At 37.2% G+C, this 25,389-nt stretch overlaps 1 protein-coding gene across 1 annotated transcript; it reads left to right on the top strand.

Annotated features, from left to right (window-relative positions):
* Positions 1-63: 63 nt before the first annotated feature.
* LOC149927102 (uncharacterized) lies at positions 64-17,368 on the top strand. The gene is made up of 3 exons (XM_090158997.1): positions 64-107; positions 10,733-11,004; positions 15,110-17,368. Exons 1-3 carry the CDS (start codon positions 105-107, stop codon positions 15,327-15,329), a joined length of 495 nt encoding a protein of 164 aa, XP_090015123.1. The 5' UTR covers positions 64-104; the 3' UTR covers positions 15,330-17,368.
* The last annotated feature ends 8,021 nt before the right edge of the window (positions 17,369-25,389 follow it).

The raw sequence follows: 25,389 nt of genomic DNA, 5'->3' as shown, positions 1-25,389 counted from the left end.
CACCCCTCACCTTGCCAGTATATAAGAAATCGCGCAACGGTCAATTTCGCAAAAGCGACGAACACCGCCCTCACTCTCCCCGACGACTCAAGAAGATCAGCAAGATGGTAATTATGTTTTTGAAAAAAAATTTAAGCGAGATTAATTTTTAATCTCTATATGTCTTAGGCAGCCCGATACGACATTAAGCTCGATTATGACACTCCCCCAACAGCACCAGTGCAGTTGCCCGAAGTATACGCTAGAAAATCAAAAGTCGGCGAAGTAATTAAAAAAAATAAACCTCGACAATTATTCGCGGGGAAAGGGGCTAAACAAGACCAAGAAAAATTAACAAAGAATACCACTTGGCACGATATTGTATTAGAATTCTCCGAGCTCGGAGATTTGGGCGTTAAAATAACGTCCTTTGACCAAAAAATATATATAGATATAAGGCGTTACGCCACGCACGTAGCATCCAGTCGTCCGCAACCGACATTTACAGCGCTGACCCTTTAATAATTGGGGAATTTTTCGGGTGTTTCTGGCACGGGTGTCCCAATCACACTGACCATAATGGGTACAATTACGAACTTAAAGAATCTAATATCAATAATTACTTAAACACTCTCGACAAAATCGAATTTTATCGTCAAAATTACCCCAACGCGCGTTTAATTACCATATGGGAATGTGAATGGGACACTTTTTTAAAAGAAAACCCCGAAATAAATTCTTTTTGCGACGAACTGGCTTTCTCTGACCCGATAAATTCGCGAAGCGCTCTGAGGGGCGGGCGCGTTGAAATTTTTTTACTGTATATAGAATCCACCCCCGAGAAGTCTATTAAATTTCACGACTTTAACAGCATGTGCCCCTCCGTTTCAATGGCCAAAAATTACCGCTATCCCAAAGGGCTCCCCGAAATCTTAACTAGCAACTTTAATTACGAACCCGATTTCTATTTCGGGCTTATTAAAGTGACTCTTCTCCCACCCCAAGATCTATATCTCCCCGTCTTGGGCTCCCTGATTGGCGATAAATTAATGTTTACGCTATGCAGAACGTGCGCCCTCTATAATCTAGCCGATTGCAGTCATACCGAGGCGGAACGCGCGATTACAGACACGTATACCACCCCCGAGTTTTATTTATCCCTTCAATATAATTATAAAGTTTTACAAATTCACGAAGTGCAGCATTATCGCGAAACTTTCGACTCTGACTGCCCCCTAATTGACGATTACGTCAGAGATTTTTATAAAATGAAAACCCAATACGCTGGTTTTCCTAAAAACGTTGACTCCTTAGAAGAAAAACAAAAATATTTAAACGACTTTTGGGAACAGGACGGGATAAAAATAGGCCTAGAAGAGGTTAGCTCTAACCTGGCTCTCAAAGCGCTTGGCAAGCTTTCCCTTAACCAGTTTTGGGGGCGCCACCTAATTCAATTACGTCAAAATAATAGTTCTATTATAAATTCCTACGCCGACGATAAAACGAAAGAGCTGACCGATTTAAAGCTCCTAGAAAACGGAATGGCTCTCGTGACGACCAAAGATCACGAAGACCACGTCCCGGCTTATCGTAAAGGTTCCCCAACTGTGGGCATTTTCGTCGCCTCGTATGGGCGTATTAAATTATACAATCTAATGGCTAAAATAGGGCCTAATTTGGCCTACGGCGATACGGACAGTTGTATTCTGATACGCGATAAGAAATTAGATTTAACTTTATCAAGCAGCTTGCGCGGACTTACGGATGAATATCCTAATGACCCCATTAAAGCTTTTACCACGATAGCCCCCAAGGGTTACCCTATCTTGTTCGAATCGGGCAAAATTTTACCCAAGATAAAAGGCGTAACTCTTACTAAAAAAAATCAGACCATCTTAAACTTTGACACGATAAAGCAGTTGGCGCTCGAGAACCGCGAATTAAAATACCGAGTCGAGATTCCCTTTAACGTGAAAAAACAAAAAAACGGGGAACTTGTATCTCAGACAAGCCGAAAAAATCGTGGGATTTACGTCGACGAAACGTATATTTTTCAAAGACGGTACTTCTATTCCCTACGGATATTCATGTCCCTCACACGCCTAAAATTTCAAACCCCCTGTACCTTTCTTTTGGCTGGCCCCAGTAAGTCGGGAAAAAGTCACTGGACGTTTAATCTCCTGAAAAATAAAAATTTAATGTTCGACAATCCACCCCAAAAAATTTTATATTGCTACAATCTTTGGAACGATCAATTTGACGAATTAAAAACCATCGCCACCGAAATTGAATTCCATAAAGGGCTCTTTAGCGAAAAACCCGAAGATTTGTTTGACAAAAGACAAAACAACCTCTTGGTACTAGACGACCTTTCGAGCGAGTGCTTAGACAACGCACTGGTATCTGAACTTTTTCGCGTGTGTTCGCATCATCTGAATCTGAGTATTGTATTCTTATGCCAGAACGTCTTTGGTCAGGGTAGATTTTCGCGCGACATTTCGCTTAACACCTCATTTATAGTCCTGTTCCGGAGCCACCGTGATCCATCACAAATAAAACATTTTAGTCGTCAGATTTTTCCGCATAACCCTAATTTTCTGAGCAACGTTTATAATTACGTAACGTCGGATAAGCCCTATTCTAACGTGGTTGTTGACAATTTCTAAAAGTTAGAACCCAATGTCTCATTGACGAAGGACCGATGCTAGTATTTACCGAAAATTAGCTTTTTGTATTATGTATTTATCATTTTTGGTAGAGGAAAATGTACATTATTGTAATAATCAGAATATATAACAAAGTGTTTATTCGAATTTTACGTCATTCTGTAAAATGCCTTTACCTAGGTCAATTATAGAAAGCCGCCCGTATCTAACTTTATTGAAAAGGGCTTCCCCAAATCAAAGACGATTTTTACTTAAGAACGCCACGCGAGATCAGGTTGGCTCAATCGCGAATATCTGTCATAATATTTGCCGCGGAGCTTTACCCGTTGGCGAGAATAAACGACGGCAATTGCAACGATATAAAAAATCTATTAGAAAACTAGTTCAAAGAGATCTCAGTGATCGTTATCGACGAAGAATTCTAGTCTAGCAAACTGGCGGTTTTTGGGGGGCGATTCTCGATTCGCTCATCCCGCCAATCTTGGGTCGTATAATTAATCCTGCGCGATGAAGAAATTTGTCTTCCTACCCGCGGATAGCTATTTATCCGATACCGAAAAATTGCTAAATTTAATACAAGAACACATGAATAGTATTCTTAACAAATCCGTTCGAGACGGTAGTGAAGAAGAAAAACTACGAGAATATCTGGCAATGTTGGCGCGGTATCTTAGAATTAAAGACTACGACGGCGCTCCAGCCATTCAAATAAAACCGCCCCCTTTACCTCCTTCTTCGAGTACGTTAGCGCCGATACAGTTTCCACACGGTGCGATCTACCAGCCTCCCGCTGTATCTAACGTTTCATTCGGTAACCCGGCGCTCGCCTCGCCAAGTGTTTTTTTGCCTCCCCAAACGCCAAATCAGCTCCATCAACTGTTCGCCGCGCCCCCCGTAAAACAGGTGCAAAGAGCCGTACAGCAACCTCTCCGCCAACTGGAAATGGCTATTAACAGCCCCCTCCCAGCATCACCGATAAATCCTGGAATTTCTACACCATGACAGAGTGTCTCCGGCATTACGCCCATAAAACTTTAATTGCAGCCCCACCGCATCTCGTGACGTCACGAAATATTCCATTCAAGCCTGACTTTGCGAGTACTCCAGGCTACCAAAAAGGGAAATGCAAGAACGGCGCTAGCAATGTTTTCACTTCACCCGCTCGAGCTAAGCTACGTAAATCTCGAAGCGAAACGAGTCTAGAATATAGTACGCCAACTTTCAAAGACAGCAGCTATAAGCCCTCGGAATCCACCCTTCGTAATACGACTGAACCTGTTTCCTTGCCTTTCGTAGGACCGCTCTTGACAAGAAAGGAATTGCCAACCCGCCAAGGTCGCAAATAAAGACGCCGGGCGTATTCTAAAGATCGTGAAATTAACGATTGGGAAATTAATGAATGGGAAAATTAATGTTTTTGTAAAAAAAATTTTATTAAACACTATTGATTACAAAATCTGTTTTCGCGATTAAATAAATATACACACAGTGCCAATAGCGAAATTACTTCGTTCATATATATTTCATTATTATACATTTTTAAAATTTTCTTAAAGCTTAATCCAGCAGACCTATTTAACAGAAACGAAGCGACGTGCAAACCGCAAGTTTCTTGGTTCATATCTTGAATTATATTTTTATTATAAAACCATTTCTGAGCTAAATGATCCAATTTAAAACCGTAGACATCAAAATGTTGACCGAAAGAACAAAAAAAATCTCCCACGCGTTGTCCTTTCTTATTTTTAGCACTGACAAAGATTCCTATCCAATGGCTTCCCGGTATGGATGAGTCTTGTACATTGGCCACCAAACAAAGGGGCTTTTTTTCGGACAATCTCGAGGTAAAGTATCTTTGGAAAATGTGCCCAGAAAAAAAGGTTTGGTTCTCGGGTCACATTTTAAAAAGGCGTCCAATTGAAAAGTATTCATGGCAAAACCCTTTGAATTTCTTCGGGGTAAAATGACCCCAATATTTTCTCGTTATTCGTGTCCTTGATATGGTAGAGTGGGCGGGGTTTATTTATCACCTTCGATATAGTAAAAACCTCTTTGCTCCAATATCCTCTAAATCCCTTACGAAATACTTTGCTGGTTTTTGATATGCGCACGTGATCGCCAATCTTGAATTTCGGTTCCTCTCGTTTCGCTTTCTTTCCAAATAGTTTTTGCCAAACAAGATGCTCATTGGCTAAGGTTACTTCGCTAGGTCTAAATCCCGTCGTGCGATGAACGCTGTCGTTATACGACTTTACAATTTTTGGTAGTTGTTTTATAAATTTTTTTCCTTTACTTTTGGTAAGAAATCTGTAAATTTTATTTTAAAACGTCCTATTCACTCTCTCGCATACGCTGCTTTTTTATCGCCGTAAAACAAACGAAATGCTTAATCCCCTGGTCCTTGAAATAGCGTTGCACGGTACGATTTCAAAATTCAGAGCCTTGATCAGTGTTAATTTTTTTGAAAGCCTCTAAGATATCGCTCGCGCTCTTGTTTTTCACGGGAATAGCGAATAAATATCGGGACAGAATATCGATATTAGTAAGAATATAATTAAATTTATTAATATTTTTTAAATCGTTTAACTCGATTAAATCAGCCTGGTGTTCTTCGTCCAAGCTCGTGACATAAGTCCTATTTCTAGGAAAATTAAATTTTCTATCTTTGTGCAACGTATAGGCGTCTTGGGTGAGCGCCCAATCTTAAATTTTTTCTTGGAAATAGAGGGTAATTGTTCGGATAAACGTTTTAGTCCTCCCAGACTTCCGGGATTTTCTGGGTCAAAATAAATAGATTCTATATTCATGTCTTAACAGTTCAAAGTGTGCTACATTATTAAATGAAAGACCAGCAAAGTTTACATTTTTATACATTTTAATGGAAATTTTTAATAAATCAGCTCTGATAAAATTTCGGATTCATTTTGCATGATATTATGATATAAATTTTCTACCCCCAGTTTATAGTCGGGAAAGTTGACGTAAAACGCCTTAATTACGTTGTCATAGTTCATAAGGGGTATCGCCATCTTGACACTTTTTTCGAGTCTTTCGCAGAAATGTGACGCGATCGGTTTGCAACTAATGTGATGGGCCAATTGATTATGGCAGGGCAGGTTTGGGCACGCCTCGGTTAACGTAAATAATACACTTTTTAATTCGTCTAAAATAGACATTTTCATTCCTTCAAAGCGTCTTTTCGGTCGGTTATTTCTTTGTCGAGACTCGTACGGATAATCTTCAAACGGTCCCAGGCTTCTTTATCCAGGGCGACCCCGTTGGCGGAGGAATACACAACGTCGTAATTTGAATTAGACCCGCGAATATCAATAATTCTTCCACGCTGACAGAAGAATCCTTCCAACTTGACATTATCCGACAACCAGCTGTGAAAACGTTTAGCTTCTGTAGTGTTATTGAAAAATCTTTCAATTTCTGGTGCATAGTTCCAGAGATTCTTCCACACTTTTACGCTAAAATTGACATATTTTCTATGTCCTTGACGGTTAATTAAAATTTCAGGCTCCGCGAGATTCGCCGATAAAAAAATGTCGAGTTGGTTGGAGAGAAAATAGGGGCGTGTCATTCTCAAACAAAAGCTCGCGTGGAACTAATCGAATATAAAACAGGGTGGCTCATTTTATTCGATACTATATATCGCCTTTCTGTCCCGAGTAATTAAAATCTCGTTATCAAATTCAAAGTACATTATACACACGACATTAGTCGGTAGGGGGTCTTTCAATTGAACATCTAAACGTAGAGACCCCTGTCGAGGAATACTCGTATGATCAGCCGAGGCATTCTGGTCCGCCGACATATCGAAAGTAAAGACCGTGTACCCCGCCTTAAAATTCGCGAAATTTAGATAATTACCCCTATCTTCGGAAGCTATGCCCATTGACTCGAATAAAGCCTGATAAGGTAAATAGTAATTTGAATTTGCATAATCCATTTGAAAGCCGTCAGGAGGGTATCTATCCGGTCCGACTGACAAAGACAAGTCGGTGATATTTAAATGTTCAAATTGCAAGCTATTTGTGATCAATGACCCGTTGAAAGCTTCTTCTTTGACAAAAACTACAACTGCCCTTTTTGGTATTCTCCCGAGTATTGCGTTATCGCGATTTATGTTTTTCAGACCCTGAGCGATAGAAAAACTTTTCATAATTGTTTGCGTAATGGGATAAATCGCTGGTATTCAGCTTTCTAACATCCTAGCGTGGGCTAAACTTATCTGCGGAGCCACCTTGACTTTAGTAACGTATAAACACGCCTGTTCTAAAATTAGCTTATAATCTTTTCCCTGCTCTAAAGCTATTATACAAGTTAAACGAGGGCTTCTTACTAAGCGGAATCTTACGGGTAGTTGATTGACAATAAACTTATTCATTTGGCAAATATCGAGGGGTAAATGGCACATTAACTCAAACGCGGTCGATTCTTTCGTTCGCGCGCATCTCTTCAGCATTCCGTTACGATCATTGTTCCCACATGTCTTGCGGGTTACAAGTCAAGTTCATATAAGACATTCCATTTTCGAGTTGCGTTTTTTTAGCGTCTTCACCAAAATTCAGCAATTTCGCCAAGTACGCGTTATACGCTGAAAGATTATTTATAGATTGTACAGACGTATTGCCCAGATAAGCGTCGATTAGCGAAAAAAGTTCCAATAAGATTATTCGTGACCCCGACTTTCACTTCAGTGGCTGGTACGTCTGTACCATCGAAATGCACGAGTTTCATTTTTAGTTTGAGCATAGTTTTGGATAAATCAATGTATAAGTCATCAGATGCCGGAATAAAAAATTCGAGAGGTCCATTGTCGGTCAAGTTATTCGTGGGTAGATATCGTATTTCGGTTGTAGCTAATATGTTGGTATTTAACACGGGTCGTTTGAACAAGTCTAACGAACTTAGCATGCCTTCTCGAAGCGCCATTGTTTTTTATCCCAAAAAATTGTCTTTCGTCCTTGATTTTTTCGTTTTCTTTTTCCGTTGTCTAGGAGGCGCGCGTCTCTTACGAGTTCCACTGCCTGACTGGGGCTTACTCATTCTGTCAGCGGCTTTATGTAACAAATTGCTTCCGGCTAATCGTAAATTGTTGCGGATAGCCAATTGCGGATCTACACCGGATTCCAAATCACCGAACATACGCTTTCCGAGACCTAGCGTTTCGCTGCGTAAAGGTGTTACCATCGGTGTAATATATCTCATTAATTTCTTAAATATTCCACCCAAACCACGCCCTCTCTGGTAAACGGGGCCGGCAAACACTCGTCCCCCATATTGAGACTTATAGTAACGGAAATAATTGTCACTCTCTGACATCTTTCTTGAAATGAAGTTAAATATCAAATTTTCTCCAAAATCAGTTTTTAAGTCTTTCTCGATCAACTCTAGCTCTCTTGCTTTAACCGGGTAATAGTCTATTTTGTCGTATATAATAGAATTATTACGAGGCTGATCATTGCTCGCTAACGGTATAATTTTCATGATAGGAGCGAAAGTATCTCCGGTATACTGGGGGTATATTAAATTCGAATACAGATAAAGCGTACTGACTCCTCGGGATAAGTAGGCGGGGTAAGTACTGTCATGACCAACCAGGTCAAAATCGAAATCCGTAATTCCTAATAATTCTCCTAAACCTTTCTTACTCGATTTGAAGAAAATAGTCACAGCCCCGTGATCAGCTCCTACATGGATTGTGCCATTGGGGTTTATACCGAAATGAACAAGGTTTCTCACGTGATCAGGGATAGTGTTTGACATGGCGTCTAATATTGCTTGAATACTTAAATAAGTTCCAATCGGAATATTACAGTCAACTTCTACGTTGCGTGTAAAAGTCATATCGCGTATATGATTTTCTTTGATTTCAATATAATTTAGATGATTGAAAATTATGCTCCTCGTATAGGGGGTTACCGGTTTTGCCGGCTGATATACCCCCGATTGATACCCCGTGTCATCCTTCCCCTCGAAACATAAAAGTTCTTTCAAAGGTCCGTCAGGAATAAATAACTCGAAATTGGTCTTCTTCTTCTTGGTCGGGTCAGCCGGGTTATGTATTGTCGGATCGTAAATCCAATAAAGGCCATCGGGTTTTTCCCAGATTTTGAACGAAATGTAGGCGTCCAGTCCATTTTCCCTTATTCCTTCGTTAATAGCGCGTACAACTTTTTTAACCAGACTATATTTGATGACAAATCCGGTAGTGTCTTTTTCGGCTTCCAATTTAGCGACTTTTAATGAGATTTTATAAATGTAAGGTCGTTTTTTATAGTAGTCAGCGGCTACCGTTTTTAATTGAAAATTATTAGTTTTATCCGTGATATTTTCCCAGTTGGGAGGCAAAATTACTTCCGACACGCCAACAGCAAATTTGTCCGGTAGTGTTATAGAACGACCCAAGTTTACTTTAAAGTTTGACTGAGTATTTGCCGGATAGAGGTCGCTAGAGGCGTTACTCGGTAGAGTTACGTAAAAGTCGTCCATTTTTATAAAAAGAATGGCGGTCTCTTATTTGGAGGGGATACAACTCGTGACTATTTTAATTTGCTATTTACAAAGTTGTTCGTCCTACCAAGTAAGCTACCGTCATCCCTACTCGGCATTCGTTTCGTTTCGTTTCCTACACATTCTCCTTTCATGAAAGGGCAAAGCGGTATCTTTTCCACGTGTCGAATGAGGGCTACGCTTTTCCAATCGGTTATGACTAGCGAACAGAAGGCGCACTTGACCGATACGCTGTCCGGTAACGAATAAAACACTTGCGCGGCCAAGTCTGATTTATGTACACCTGGTACCTTCCAATTAACGAAACTCATTAATCGTTTTTTTTTCGAAAGAAATTTTAAAGGAATATCGTGGCTATTTACCGTAGCCATTTTTTCTTCGAAATTTACGTATACAACGAAATCGTCCCGAATAAATATCTAGAGGTTGTTCCTCTAACAGCGCGCGGAGTAACCTAGCAACGGCGCATTCCCCGAGTCTCCCCGATAAACATCTGCTCGTAATCAATCAAACCTGTCACCACCTTAACAATGGAAAACGGGGACCGAGTATAGCTATGCGAGCCTGGGAATTCCTTTAAAGGAGTACTGACCCCTTTTCGCGCCAAAATACCAGCCAATCAGCGCCATTTTGAATAATTTCGAGTCAGCCAATTAGCGCGTACACGCGCCGCGTAGTTCACACGTGGTCCCCGCGCCGCGTAGTTACCACGTGGATCCCGCGCCAATCAGCGCGCAGTACACGCGCCACTCGGCGGGGGTCAATGACCCCGAGGGGAGGAAAATGTCGACCCCCCGCGCCACCTGCCGGAAGGGGGAAGGAAGCGGGGACTTCCGGTGCCGACCCCCTTTCTAAATGTACATTGAAAACCCTTGATGATTGGGGACACTCCTACTTTTATATGCTTTTAAATTGAGAATTTGAGCTTTTGAAGATTTCAGCTGACCAAAAAGCTGAAGGTGCAATAACATTAGTTGCCCTCCCAGCAAAATTCTAGGGAGGGGCATTGCCACCCTGGTTCCTACGCCCCTGCCTCATTTAATTGAAAAATTCTAGTGTTGTAAGTCGGAAAATTTTCCGCGGAAAATATTAAAAACGTTTTCATTCCATGATTTGTCTAATATATTGTTTGCAAATTTAAATAAAGCGGCATTTTCACCTCATTTTTTCTAATCTAAAAGTAAAACTAAACCTATAGACTAGTTTAAACTGGTTTAAATGTAACACTATTAATGTTTTGTAGTATGTTTACTGATATTAGTCATTTTAAATCGATAAAAATTTTAAAAACCCTTGAAAAGTAAAATATGTTTAATTTTTTTATTTTTCTGATTTGCGGAAAATTTTCCGCAATTCGGAAAATTTTCCGGAATATTTTTTGGAAATTTTTCCGTATTTCATTTTTCCGGAAAATTAACAACCCAAAAAAATTCGGTGTAAAAAAAATTGTGAACGGCATTATCTTCTCCCCTCCTCTCTTTTTCTTACGCCACTGTGATTGACTGTAAGTTGAAGGCCATCGATTTCAGAAATATTTCTGCGGTAAAATTGAATTGTTTTTAAAGTTTCCAGGAGAAAAAGGAGCGGAAATACAGAAAAGAACACTCCTTGTTAATAACAAAGATCGTTTTAAACATTTGCACGATGTGGCGAGAGGGAAAACGTCGTTCGTAGGATGGCAAGAAGATTTGGAGTACGTGTCGGATTTCTGCAAAGCTGAGAAAGTGGATGTGCCCATATTCTTCAGGGCTCCAGACGCTTTGGGGATCTTAAATAACGCACTCTGGACCAATAAGACAACGGTCTCAAAAATTATGTTGGAGCCGATTAATATTATGTAAGTTAACGTAAAATATTATCTTAATAGAAATCTGCCTTAATTTAAGTCATTTAGTAACGTTAGGTATTTTGCTCTACATACTAAATTTTTTACTTAACGTTCATACCCATTTAAATACATGCATCAGATTTATAGCCCGGTGTACCGGTAAGATTGAAACCACACCACAGGAGGTCGATCATCATTATGCCCTACGCCGGCGTCCACAAGCCCAGACAGGTGACAAATCCAGCATTAGTAGCAGTACCCCACTACTGACGGTCGCACCTTCGGCGCAAGCCACTCAACCCAGCAGAAGGTGCAGCAATGGGTCGACCAGCCCCCACTTCGCACACAGCAGTGGGAATAAGAGCGGATGCTCTGGCAACGCCAGCCGACACCCCACCTAGGAAGGTAGAGAGCCAAGCCCATTGGAAGGAGCGCCTAAAGGGGAACGGCGGGCACACAGCAGCCCGCATAACCCGGCACAGCTGGCACCGGAGATCCCGGTGGAACTCCAAAATGCCGGGAGATGGGTCCGCCGTGCCCTCATGAGAAGGCCCCCAGCCCCACAGCAGGCAACCCAATCCGCCGAGACGGCCAATTTGCCCGGCCACCCATTTATATACAGTCCTCATTTTACCATTAATATATATAATTTTATTTCGTAATTTATAAGAGAAATGTTTTCGATTGAAACAACAAGTATGTTACAGCTATTGAAAATTAAATTAATGCTTAGTGTTTTACAACATAAATTGCAGTATCTTGTAAGTGTTACGAGTGTAGTTGAAAAATGTACTTCTCTTCGGGTGATAAAAGTTAAATATTTCACTCTATTTCAACGATAGGGGTGATACTTACCGGGAAATTTTAAATGTTACAACGAAAACCCAAAAAAGGTTTTGCTCGAAGCCGCTACTTGCTTTATCTGTTTTCAATTTATCACTTACCACACTGAAATAACGGAAATTCAACTATTTAATAAATTGCACATAATTTAGAAGAAGGTTTCAGATTTTAAAAATGGATTATGTGAGTAAACCAGGAGGTCATCAAATGGGAGTTTTAATTTTTGAATGAGAACTACCTGTCCCGCGCAGACACCAGACACAAGGCCACGAACGGCTCGTTTCGTTTTATTCTTTGAATTTGAACGGCTAAGAAAGGACAGATAGTCAAATAGTTACGAAATTCTTGTAACTTTAGAAACCAACAATCTGTATTGACTATTTTGGCAGCCAGATGAAATTTATGGCAAGATCAAGACGGATCAGATTATGTAAGAACTACAGAAGGTTGAAATGCGCAATTTGGTCAAAGAGACTCAGATCCGGAATCTCTCCGTGTCTACGTCTCTTGTGAAATGAAAATAACATGAATATTTTGTTATTTCTATGAATTTAAGTGTTGAATTTTATGTAACAGAGGAACTGTCCAACTGCTGAAAAAATGAAATCTAACATTAATTCAAAAAAAACTAAATATTTATATTATATTCATGTCACAAATAAAAGGCACAGCTATTGGGACAACTTGAAGAGTTGACATGAAGAGTTTCCGGATCTGAACTCGAATATTTGACCAAATTGTGTATCTGATCCACCTTGACCTGTACCTTGAAAACCACCTGACTGTAAAAATGATCAACACAGATTGTTTTTTTTTGTAAAGATATGGAAATTCCGTAAATAAGTTAATATCTGTCCCATCCTAGCCATAAAAATTAAAAGAATATGTTTTTTTCAGTTCAAACAACTGGTTTATTTAAAATTGTTTCTTCACTCGTTCGTCGCTGAAAAGGTTAAAATATTTTCTTGATATACCCACTAATCCCTGAAAGAGAAAAGCGAGCAAATATTCAAGACGAAACACTAAGGAAGGGCTCTAGCTATAAAGCAGACCTTGGAAACGACCTATTGCCAAGGACAATGTGGACCGCTCTCTCCTACGGGCCCACAAATCTAAGGCACATCTGCTGGAAACCAGCAATTTCCCTTAGCAACGGTCCCAATATCATACAAATTTCAGGGGATTTATTTGACTAAATTGGATATATTTGCATATATTGCTTATTTTTAGTTAAAGTGTGTAAACCGGAAAGGTGTAGTCAAATTGGTTCGAAAATAACTTTAACATTGGTTTTGTTTAAGACAATTTTAAGTTTTTGCTAGTAAGTCTTAGTGTATTTATCCTTACTTGTTTTATATTCGACCTATTTCCCACTACCTTTTGCTCATACATTTCCCTATTGCGTCTTGTTTTAACCCCCTAACGCTTTTAATTAAAAAATTTCGGTTGAGTGTTTCACAAATCTAGGCTTGTAATCCACTCAAATTCATCTCGCTTCAAACATTTATGGTTTAATTTATAAACCAGAGGTTTTAAGTTATGATTTTCTAGCAATTGAAATTTAATAATCACCCAAGGTTGATCTTATTTTAAGCCTCTTACGTTGTCGCAGTTTAGCCAGAAATAAAAAAGCAATTCTGGCATTTAAGGATCATAGCTACTGCGCACGAATTGTGTCTATCCTCGGAAATCTTCACGGTGTTAGTAAAGGATATAATTACTAAGTTCCACAGTATGTAAGCTTCTGTATGCAATTAGTAATGAAAATATTCACAACAATCGCGTGGCGATTTGATATACATTATAAAACTTTGGCGATGCGGTGCACATCGAATTCCGCCGTAAAGATTAATATTTGGAGATTTTTTGTTCATCGCGTTTTAATAAAATCAAAAATATATATACAAGATTATCAGACGAATGCTTGAAACCACGCTAAATACGTTTATTGCGCAGGTAGGTTTCAACTCGTACTGTTTCTAGGTATTGGGTGTTTGCGAGTAGCGTCAGCGGTATGCGTCGTAGATAAGCCCCACCTTGAAACTGCTGCCATGACATCACGTCGCAGATCTCAAGGCCAAATACCACACGCTCCTGCGCAATAATCATGTGACCACCATAGGCGTCTTAACATCTTGGCCGTTCTATACGCTGTATCGTGGAAACGAATACACGCCACACCCACGAGCAAGTTTCGCATAGAAAACGGGTTAAAAGCTACATAAAACCAAGCAATTTTCATTTTCAGTTGGTTTTTATTTATTTCGAGTTACCGCTCGCGTCTTCTCTTCCGAGCTACATAAAAGCCACAAGTGATGCTTTCGCTTTTGCTTGTACTAAACAGGTGCCAATTTCAAGGAAACTTTAATCTTTTCACTGACAAGGAGACTGAACAAAATCGGGGAAAACCACCTTTGGTAAAGTCGGGGATTCTGTAAACCTTAAAGACATGAAAATTCCCAAAGGGAACGTTGCACTACCCATTCGTTTGGCCAAAAGGATTTTGACACCTCAAAATGTCAGCAAATCTATGTTAAATAGCATGGAAAAATGAGGAATTGTGGAAATTTCTTGAAAAATGCAAAAAAATTAAAAATCCTATAAACAAATTTGAGAAATTTGGTTTAGTTTTGGGTATAACTTTCCAAATTGGGTGAAATTATTTTATTTTATAAAAAAAAATCCAGTTTTCACGGGGGAACCCTTACAAAATTTTGGCGATTTTCCAATGATATTTTACATAAAGTTTCTGACGTTTTGAAGTGTCAAAAGATTTTAGGTTGCCATGGCAAAACGAGCAGGTTTGCAACTTTTCCTTTTGGGAAATTTCATATGCCATTAAGATCTACATAATCCCCGACTTTGAACCAAATCAGTGATTGGTCCCGTGATTGACCTTCTAGACTTTAAGCGCTTTTAAGATCAAGAGGGTAACAAGTACCCAACCACTGAAACCCTCGATTGCTAAGTTTTTTACATTAGTTTAAAGAAATGTTGAGAGCGTGGTCTTAGGTTTCTTTATCTCTCTTTCTCTCTTTCTCTCTCTCTCAATTTTTATTGCTTTTCCAGTCTTTTACCCTTAGCGAATTTAGTTTTGACATGGGGGATATGTTCAAACTGGCTTTTGTTTGAATTTAGCTTACAAGCAGATCTCAAATGTAGCGCGTTAATTCTTCTAAAAGGAAAGTGAATAGTACCCTTTGACGACCTCCTGATACAAACCTACAATTTTCTCCTTTATGTTCATCTTTACAGAATGTTTGTATTGCAGGATACGGCAATACACCGCCATGGGCATTCTTGACAAGAGAGTTGATTTGGAATATGGTGAGCTCCAGGACAGATGCTACACCGAGAAGATCACCGATGTCCCCGGCGAGAAGATAAACAGTCCAAACACGGCTTTACCATTCTTGTTACTCATTGTATTCGCTGAATCTCTTTCTTTTTTCATACTTATATTCGAGCTACTTCTTATGTTCCACAGATAAGGTTTGACTAGAGATTTTCACTTTGGTTTCTTAGAGATGGATGACCAGATCTAATCCCAAATTGGGACACTGTCTATATATAAATTTTAGTTTTCTTGTCGTTTCTGTAAGTGGCTCCAGCCACCAGAGTTTAGAGTTAAGTACTATATAATTTCGAATTCTTTAATTGTGTTACCAAAGACCTTCATCGTGGTTCCAGTCCTACCCAGAAATTCTACAAAAAAATCGCTTGATTATCTTTCAAGTCGAAAGCCTCTTTATATAAAATATAATTTTGTTATTTATTTGCCGATCTAACTGTACCTCCAGATGTACGTTAATTTAAAACAAAAACGAAACATATACTTGTGCTTGGATTCCTAAGTAACGCGTTCCTTTTCGTAAAGTTATTCTTATTCACCCCAGAATATAAATAATGTGTAAACTTGTATCTTTGTGAAAGTCAGAATCTTATTTAGTCATATTTTAAAACTTGTCGTGTATAATTCGTAAGTAAGCTGAATATTATCCAGAATATCTTAGTTAAAAGATGGCAGATGATAAAACCCTAAGAATAACCTTAGATGAATTTAAAAATCTTAGATTATAAAGTAAAGCAGAATTAAAAAACTACGATCAGAAGTAAAATCCGACTTAACCAGTATAATGCCAAAAATTTTATCAGGGACTCGAAATCCAAAATTTATAAAGTTATTGGAAAGGTTACTGATCACGAATGCAGTCTTCTGAAGCTCTAAGTCATCCCAGACACTATCGACAGTATAATGATTCTTTCGTTGATAAAATGAACTTTCAGCTTCCTGAAAAATATAATTAAATAATTTCTCTTAAATCCCAAGTTGATTCCTTACAAATAAATAGAAGAAGAAATAACTTAGATATTACCAGAAGAAAATAGGGGGAAGTACGCTTCTAGTCAGCATTGGAAAGGCGTCACTTTTCACGAATTTTCGCGCCAGAACGGTTTGGCGGGGAATCGCGGATGAATACATCGTTTAAATAATAAATTTTTATCAAATTGAACAATCGTAACATATTGTCCTTTTCATTATCTGCTAAATGAGCTAAGGCGTCTTTACTCTCGTCGTTTATCGCCGTGTTGAAACAAAACAAAAGTGGAACTACTTTTTCATTTTGGTTAATTATGCGTAAAAAGGTGTTTTCGTGGGTCACACGACGCCTTCTACAGCTCAAAGCTACAGATACGTACTTCCCCTATTTTCTTCTGATATTACTGATTTTCCCGAAACGCCAGGCGAGAACATAATGAAACTTCCCTCGAATGTTCAAAATAGTTTTAGAAATTGAGGGGATAATTGGAACATCGAATGCTAAAAAACCCAACTTTAAAAACCGATATATTGAAAATCGCAAATAAATTTAAAGGCTCCAAAATCTTTGCCATATTATTATATCGGTGGTCAGGCAACAGTCCGTTATCACTTACGAGAGTTTATTAAAGCCAAAGGAAGCGCTATAGTAAAGTCTTTCTCTCAGTTTACTGTTTAAATGGAGGATCATACATATTACCTACATACCTGATTATGAATTTTCTGGCACCGGTATTAGAAAGAGATTCTACTTACGTAAAAATATCTGATTTACGGGGCAACAAGAACTAACCCTTTTTGACCTCGACATAGAATGTCAAAGTTGTATAACACTGGAGCTACCAGGAGATACTTTACTAGTATTATACCGCCCCCATTCATCAAGTTTTAATGCGTTTAACGAGAAAAACGAAAAGATTGTAAGCAGAATGGGCAACTGCAATGTGAGGAATTATATTGGGGGAATTTAATATCGTTTTTAATACAAAAACTATTTATTATTAATCTGACGTATTAACGTATTTATCAATAAAGATGGTACGGCGAAAGTAATTACGCCGATAACCCAATTCCAATCATCAAGAATTCAAATGTTGCACTCGCTAATGAACACATTAATCAAATAAACGACTGGCCTGTTGCTAATGCTCTAAAAATAAACAAATCTAAAACTGAATGCATACTGTTAAATAATTCAGGAAAACTAATAAACGATACAGTCTGTAAAATCCAAATATGAAATAAATATTGTAAAAAACTACAAATATCTGTTTCCTTGAAGTGTATTTTTCGAATCGTTTTACAGTTTATTTTGTTCTCACTTATTGTACGATATAATAGCTAAGGTTAACATATCAATGTAAAACGTAACGCCAGTAATCATATTTCAAAAAGAGTGGTAGGAGTGATTTATAAAGGAAACTGGTTAGCTCGCACCAAAAATATGTACCAAAAAAGTAAATTAAAGAATGTAAGCAAGATTTTTGAATACAACAGCCTTTTATTTATAAACAAAATTTTAAACTCAAATAACCATAGCCTCTTTGAACTAGTAGATTCAAAAATAAGAACAAATAAAAAACTTGTTAAAGTTACCTAAGTGTAATACATGTAAAACGATTACTTCATTTGTTTATGATAGTGTCAATTTCCTAATATAAAAGATAGTAAGACAATTAATTCTGTTAAAGGAGAACTTTCACCAACCTAAAATTGGTTAAAAACAATTTAAATGGATAGAGGAAGTCCGAAAATGGTTATGCAAAATATTTCACGTTAATATTGTCAGTATTTGATTTATTATAACCAACCAAATTTCGTGTTTTATCCCTCCCGACTCGAGAATCTCAGAACCGCTTGATTGAACCATGGATTAAATAACCTTGAACCTACCCGCAGTGCCATCTCGTGAACGAAATATTTTTCCCCCGGTTTTATCGTTTTTCGGTCGGAACTGTCGGCTGCTACGACATTCTCTGTGGCTTTTTAACGTTGTTATATTGGTAGACTGTAGTTAATCGTGTTTTTAATATGCCTTACACGCCACCCTTTCTACAATTTTTGCCGCTTCATTCTTTTGGCACTGCACGTAGGTTCAACCGCGATTTCAGAAATTTTTGAAGCCGTTTGATGTAGGTTGCGGAAAAATTAGCGTAACATTTTAAATACTATTCCAATAACTATAAAATTTCAGGGACATAATTATTAATATATTTACTATCTTTCTGTAACAAAATCTCTAAAAAAGTGATCCTTGGAAAAATAATCACTAAAGCCTTACTCATTTCAGAGGAAAAAGATGTATGAAATTTGTAGTTATAATGTAAAAAAAAAATTTAGTTGATTCAAGTTACTTTCTGTATTTCTATTATTTTTTTGCTATTTGTATAAAATTACTTCAATTAATGATGTGATATAAAAAATCGTTCTTATGTTTGGGCTGTAAGTCGCTTGATGACAATAAAATAAAATAAAATAAAATAAAATAAAATAAAATAAAACTCAAAGTGTAAATATCACAAAATAGCGAATAAATTTGAATTTGAATTTGGCTTTCGACCTTTAATAAATTTTTAGTCTAGGTTCACTTGCCGCACTTCTTTTCAAATAAACGATTTTTCAAAATAGTAGTAGATGGTATATTTGTATATAGTAGTTATTTTTACATATATTGATTTTCTAGAAGGATATCATTATTTTGAAGCAAAGTTTTGAGAGGGATGAAACCATCAGGAGTGAGAGGCATGAAACAATCAGTAGTGAGAGGCATGAAACAATCAGTAGTGAGAGGCATGAAACAATCAGTAGTGAGAGGCATGAAACAATCGGTAGTGAGAGGCATGAAACAATCGGTAGTGAGAGGCATGAAACAATCAGTAGTGAGAGGGCGGAAACAATCAGTAGTGAGAAGCATGAAACAATCAGTAGTGAGAGGTATGAAACAATCAGTAGTGAGAGGGCGGAAACAATCAGTAGTGAGAGGGCGGAAACAATCGGTAGTGAGAGGCATGAAACAATCAGTAGTGAGAGGTATGAAACAATCAGTAGTGAGAGGCATGAAACAATCGGTATGAGAGGCATGAAACAATCAGTAGTGAGAGGCATGAAACAATCAGTAGTGAGAGGCATGAAACAATCGGTAGTGAGAGGCATGAAACAATCAGTAGTGAGAGGGCGGAAACAATCAGTAGTGAGAGGTATGAAACAATCAGTAGTGAGAGGCATGAAACAATCGGTATGAGAGGCATGAAACAATCAGTAGTGAGAGGTATGAAACAATCAATAGTAAGAGGGCGGAATCAATCAGTAGTGAGAGGCATGAAACAATCAGTAGTGAGAGGCATGAAACAATCAGTAGTGAGAGGCATGAAACAATCGGTAGAGAGAGGCATGAAACAATCGGTAGTGAGAGGCATGAAACAATCAGTAGTGAGAGGGCGGAAACAATCAGTAGTGAGAGGTATGAAACAATCAGTAGTGAGAGGCATGAAACAATCGGTATGAGAGGCATGAAACAATCAGTAGTGAGAGGTATGAAACAATCAATAGTAAGAGGGCGGAATCAATCAGTAGTGAGAGGCATTAAACAATCAGTAGTGAGAGGGCGGAAACAATCAGTAGTGAGAAGCATGAAACAATCAGTAGTGAGAGGCATGAAACAATCAGTAGTGAGAGGCATGAAACAATCGGTAGTGAGAGGGCGGAATCAATCAGGAGTGAGAGGGATGCAACTATTAATGAATCAAATTATGGAAAAATCTTTGAAGTTAGTACCTATCGATCAGAATTTTTATTAGTTTCTAAATGAGTCCTCTTTCATCATAGGAACCACAGGATCTTCAATCGGCCTTACAAAATTTTACTTTCCCATTGCGCGGGGGGGGAGTAATTTACTTTTGAGACAAGTAAAAGTCATCAACATTAGTGAAGAAACTGGCTGTCCAATTGTACAATTAATATTGTAGAAGATTTGATAGCTGACTATGAAGATGCGGGAAAAAAGATTTTGCACAAAAATATCACTAAAGATTAACCAACCAAAATTAATTCTGTTGTACAGTTTCAAAAAGCACTTATTACTTTCTCATTTTGGAAACGTTGTAATTTCTGGACTTATATGATAATCGCCACCATATAAAGAAAATCATATAAAAATATTAGCAGAAGTAGGTGTTTTTACTGCACCAAGCAAAGGTCCAGTTATAGATTGGCAATATCAATAAAGAAATCCAAGTGACTGAAGAGGGAAGACGTAGATAAGGTATATCACGATTTTTTAATAACTATTTTGAAAAATAATCTGGATGAACCAAACATACATGACTCGAATTGCCAAACAATTTTTCTTAAAGCAAGTGTCGGCTCTATCATTACCTTTGTTATTTTTGATTGGGTCGACGTATCGAAGTTGGCTATGGTTGCTCAGATCGCGTTGCTCAGAACGTTTTATCGTTTATTTTGAAGTCGACAATTTCGTGTTTGCCGAAAAGCCAATCTAAGCGAGGTTGACTGAGGACATGATTACAAATAGTCTTTTCTGATACGTTCTTAAGAATACCCAATGACCTAAAAGCATGCTTTTGGGCCACGCCATATAGGTTAATTATGCTGGGTACTTTGCCTAATCAACTTGTTTAAATTTGCACGGTTGTGACAACTGTCGAGCCAGAACGTAACCCAACTAGAGCCGAGACTTGCTTTAAGATTCATTTACAGATGTTGAAAAGTAATAAACACGGAAAACGGTGGAACCTTCAAGTGATACAGTGCTTTTTGTTTAGATATAAAAAATAACCCAGCCTTTACAACGTTCTGGATGAAGCAGGAAATTTGAAATTACCATCGAGAACAACTTTAAAGTCTTTAATGAGCAAATCGCCCGAGATAGGCGGTCAGCCAGGGTTTTACGAAAAGTTTTTACAAAAATCTAAAATTATGTTAAGAGGCTACGACTCGAACCTCATCACAACACCGAAGGCTGCAAAAACAGTTTCACGAACATTAATGGAGAAAACTTTACATGGAACACCATAAAAATGTGGTACCGTAAAGATATGGAGAGAAGTGGCACTTTAAGAAAACTACACAAATTAACTACATTTAACAGTGAAGAAAATAAATTGAGTGGGAAATCTTTCAGGATACCGCATACTGAAAAGTTGACATACCCTACGAGCGTTTCTATGGGTTTCACCAAAAACTAATTCGAACATAAAAGGGCGTTGTTCAGCGGAATATATGGTATTGTTGAGTTTGTTAAACAAACAAGACTCAGACTGCGCTTCATTTTTGGTTATTTTGGTTTAAATACTAAAACTAAATTAAACCTTTGTACAAATTAACTAAGCAAAAACATGTTTTGTAAATTAAGTAGATCTAATTAGACCAGCATATTTTACTCTCAGTTGTTTATTGACATGTTATTCTCTAAAACTTTTTTTTAACTAGGCTTTGTTAAAGAACCCTTCGCCTGCTATGGCGACCTTGTTTTGTACTGACCTCATTATCTAAGAACTTAAAATTGTTTGTAGGTTCTCAAATATGCTTAATAACTTTCTCATTGAAATAAATTCTAAAATTTTAAGTTTTCCTAACTAAATATGCATGAACTGAAAATTTCAAACTCATACCTCCAATAGTTTTTGAGAAAAAAGGCTGGTTAGAGCAAATCGAGCCACCCTGTAGGTTTTTTGGTTGTGAAGTGCTAAATTCAAACTATCAAAATAAAATAACCATAATTACTAAAAGATTTTTATGGAAATTTACGTTATATAAAAAAATTCCCTTTATTACATTTAGAGCTCGGCGAAACAGATAAATTAACCGCTAAAGTTTTGATTAACTATAAAAATTACGATTAACTGTTTATCCATGGATATTATCCACGGCTATATAGCAATTTAACTTCCCGGATAATTTTCCTTTGTGGATAAAAATAAATAAAGTGATTATTTCTTATCCAAACGCCGAGCTCTAATTACATTTCATTTATATACTTGTACAATACATCAATGATGTGAAAGCCGGGTTAATAGGTGAATAACAAGTAAATTAGTTAGATTAATGGTTTGCTTTACTTAAGAAAAAGTTAATTTCATATAACTAAAATTATTTCAACCAAAGGTGTCTCGAGAAAATGGTTTATTTTCAGTGTAAAGGCTCAAAAATGATTAAGGTGATAATGGTACAAAAGGAAATTTGAGAAATGTGACAGAGCGTTGACGTCTATTATTGCCACAAAAATGGTCAGTATGAAAATCGCCATTCTAAGGTTTATAAGAATTGACAGCAAACCATCATTAAGTAATGCAATTTTGGTAAGATTTGACTTGGCGCTTACATCGAGATCAAAGCTGAGTAGCTATCTCTCTACGTTCAAATCAACATTGTTAAATTAGTGTTATTCTAGTACGGCTTACTTATATTGTTAGCAGTGAGTCTAAAGTTGCCGCGTTCAAAATGTTTTAGTTTCGGTTGACTCGAAAAATTATTAGTAGATATGTTTTACTGTCTGACTGGTTTTCTTCCAAAATTTCCAAAAACTGATGAAAATGAACTCCAAAACAAATTGGGGGAACATGATTATGTTAATAGAACATGCTTAACTAATTTTTCAACTTAAATTCGGTAAAATCTATAATTTGTATATTTTACAGAATTTATATAAATCATTACTCGTTGACGTCAAAGAAATAAAAGTTTCATTTTCTACCTCAGTTATGTTAATGCCTTGCGGTCGAGTAGGTTTCTACTTTGCTCGTCCCACTTCGGCTTAAGTGTCGGGCGGACTTACATTCCATCCACATTACCATAACAGTTGAAAATGCAATGTATTAATTTCTAAATATTTAATGTTTACCATTTCATTTCTTACTCGTTTCCAGCCAGCAGCGTTATTTGTTGGGCCAACTCCATCACTGTCTCACTTAATTTTTAACGTGTCCCACAATTTTCGGGACATTACCCTTGTAAATGTGGCAATAAATTATCCATTTATCATCTCTTGATTGGCTTCCATAATTTATGTCATTATTAGTTGTCTCTCCGTAAGATTGGGTGCGTGCTTGGATCCCATTTTACTAAATTATCAATCCGAAATATTTCCATAACCAAATCTCTTACCCGAGGAAAAAGAGAGAATGGCTTGCTTACCTCGCCTACTGCTTCTTTGATTATGTCACCTGTGCAGTTGAGGGAAGTAAAATTCCACTCATCGATTGACTCACTCTATCTCACGTGACCAACAAAATTTCCAAACGTTAAATCCCTTAACATCTCTGTGGTAATCGAAGGGCTAACCACTGGTATATGCCCTGTACCTTGATTACGCGTACTCAACACTGATAAAGGCACATACTCTAAGGATTACGCGTAATCTCATAAGCACAGTCAAAGCTACGGGCTTGGACACCGATTACGCCGTGTGACTAGACCCTCGGTGGTAATCGAACATGCAGAGATTTTAAACAAAATAATTTCGATACATTTTTATACGAACTAAGTAATTATAAACTGGGAAAACCTTTATAACTTTAAATTATATAAATTTTTTTAAACCCTTTCAAAAATATACAATTCAAATTTTCCATACCGTAAAATTAAAAGCTATAAAGCCACATGTTAATGGATTACTCCTGACCTAATAAACTAAATAAATGCAAAAATTAAAAAAAATCTGTAGTCTATACCCAAATGAAAATAACCTTGATAAGTTTAAAACAGTGAGAAATCTCTGTAATTACTCTCTTCGAAATGCTAGAAATAATTATTACCGTAAAATTTCATTCCGAAAAGGGTAATATCAAAATTATCTGGAAAATGGTAAATAATAAGAAATCCTTAACAACTTTTTTTAATTCACGAGTCCCAATGAAACGACACATAAGAAATAACGACCATTCATTTCATAACGTTAAGAATATTATAAATAATTCATTTTTACGTGATGCAAGTGAAAAGGAAATAGAAGCAAACATTAAATATACGTTTTGATAAATTGATGCCTCTCTTGGATTTTATGATATCTCGCCAAAAATCATCAAACTTACCGTCAAATTTATTAAAATGCCAATAATTTTTTTAATTACTTAACCTTCAATACTGGCGTATACCCATATGTCTTAAAAAGCTGTAATAATACCGATCCATAAACGCGGTGACCAAAATCATCCAAATAACTACAAACCAATATCCTTACTCTCAGAGTTAGCGAAATTATTTGATAACTGATTTTATAAACGCCTAAATAGTTTTTGTGAAAAATATAAAATAAATAAATGAAAAACAATTTGGGTTCAAATCTAATAGTAACCCAGAATGGGCTATTAACAACGTTGATAGACATTTGATTAATATTTTAGACAATAGAAATTTTGTAATAGGAGTTTTCTTAGATTTACGCAAAGCTTTTGATTTGGTACATCATAAAAGGCATCTACATAAATTGTATTTAATGAGGAAATAGTTACAATTGGTTAACCCCGGACCTATCGAATGGAACAACCCAAACAAGAGTAAATGGTATATTAAGTAAAGCCCGCATTTGTATCCGCAAATGAAAGCTTTGTCCCTTAAGACCCTAACAACCTTTGCCTTTACTTCAGAGAGTTGCCTCGTTGTTTTGGATCATCGCTGCTCTGCCGTGCAAAGCACAAAAGCATTAACAACCAAATTTTCGATTTACAGTTTTGGTTTTATCTCTCCTTATTTTATACGTTAAATTCAATTTTGAACTAATTTTCGAATTTAAAATTTTTGTTCTTAGAGAAATGACTTGTTGCAAAACGCATTATTTTAGGTTTTTGCATTATTTTCAAACCAAAAACGCATTAATGTGTTTATTTTCTTTAAAAGTCAAATCAAAACGCATTTTCGCGTTTTAAAACATGGTTTTAATGATAATTCTGAAATATCGTTTGGCCTGTAAATTGTTTAGTACCAGAATATAATTTGAGTTGAAAAATCCAAGTCTACTATATACACTTGAAAGAAGTAAGTTGGGGTATCTTAAGGCAAAGAAAGTTTGAATTTCGCGGGTTTTCTCCAAATTTTGGTGTTGGTCGTTAATGCTTTTGTTCTGCTGGGGAAGGTAGGGATTACTCATCCTTGCTCGCGTCGTCCACCTTCGGAATTCTCCGAAAGTGGCGACCTCTGACCCGTGTATATGTGTTTATATAGGTAGTGTCGGTTTTTCCTTAAAAATTTATGTTATCCGAAATCGTAACCCTATG

The sequence above is a fragment of the Leiobunum rupestre genome, chromosome 9, assembly GCF_980474605.1.
Source record: "Leiobunum rupestre chromosome 9, qqLeiRupe1.1.hap1, whole genome shotgun sequence".
Taxonomy (NCBI): domain Eukaryota; kingdom Metazoa; phylum Arthropoda; class Arachnida; order Opiliones; family Sclerosomatidae; genus Leiobunum; species Leiobunum rupestre.
The sequence above is the reverse complement of the archived record's forward strand: the minus strand, read 5'-3'. Positions and strand labels throughout refer to the sequence as shown.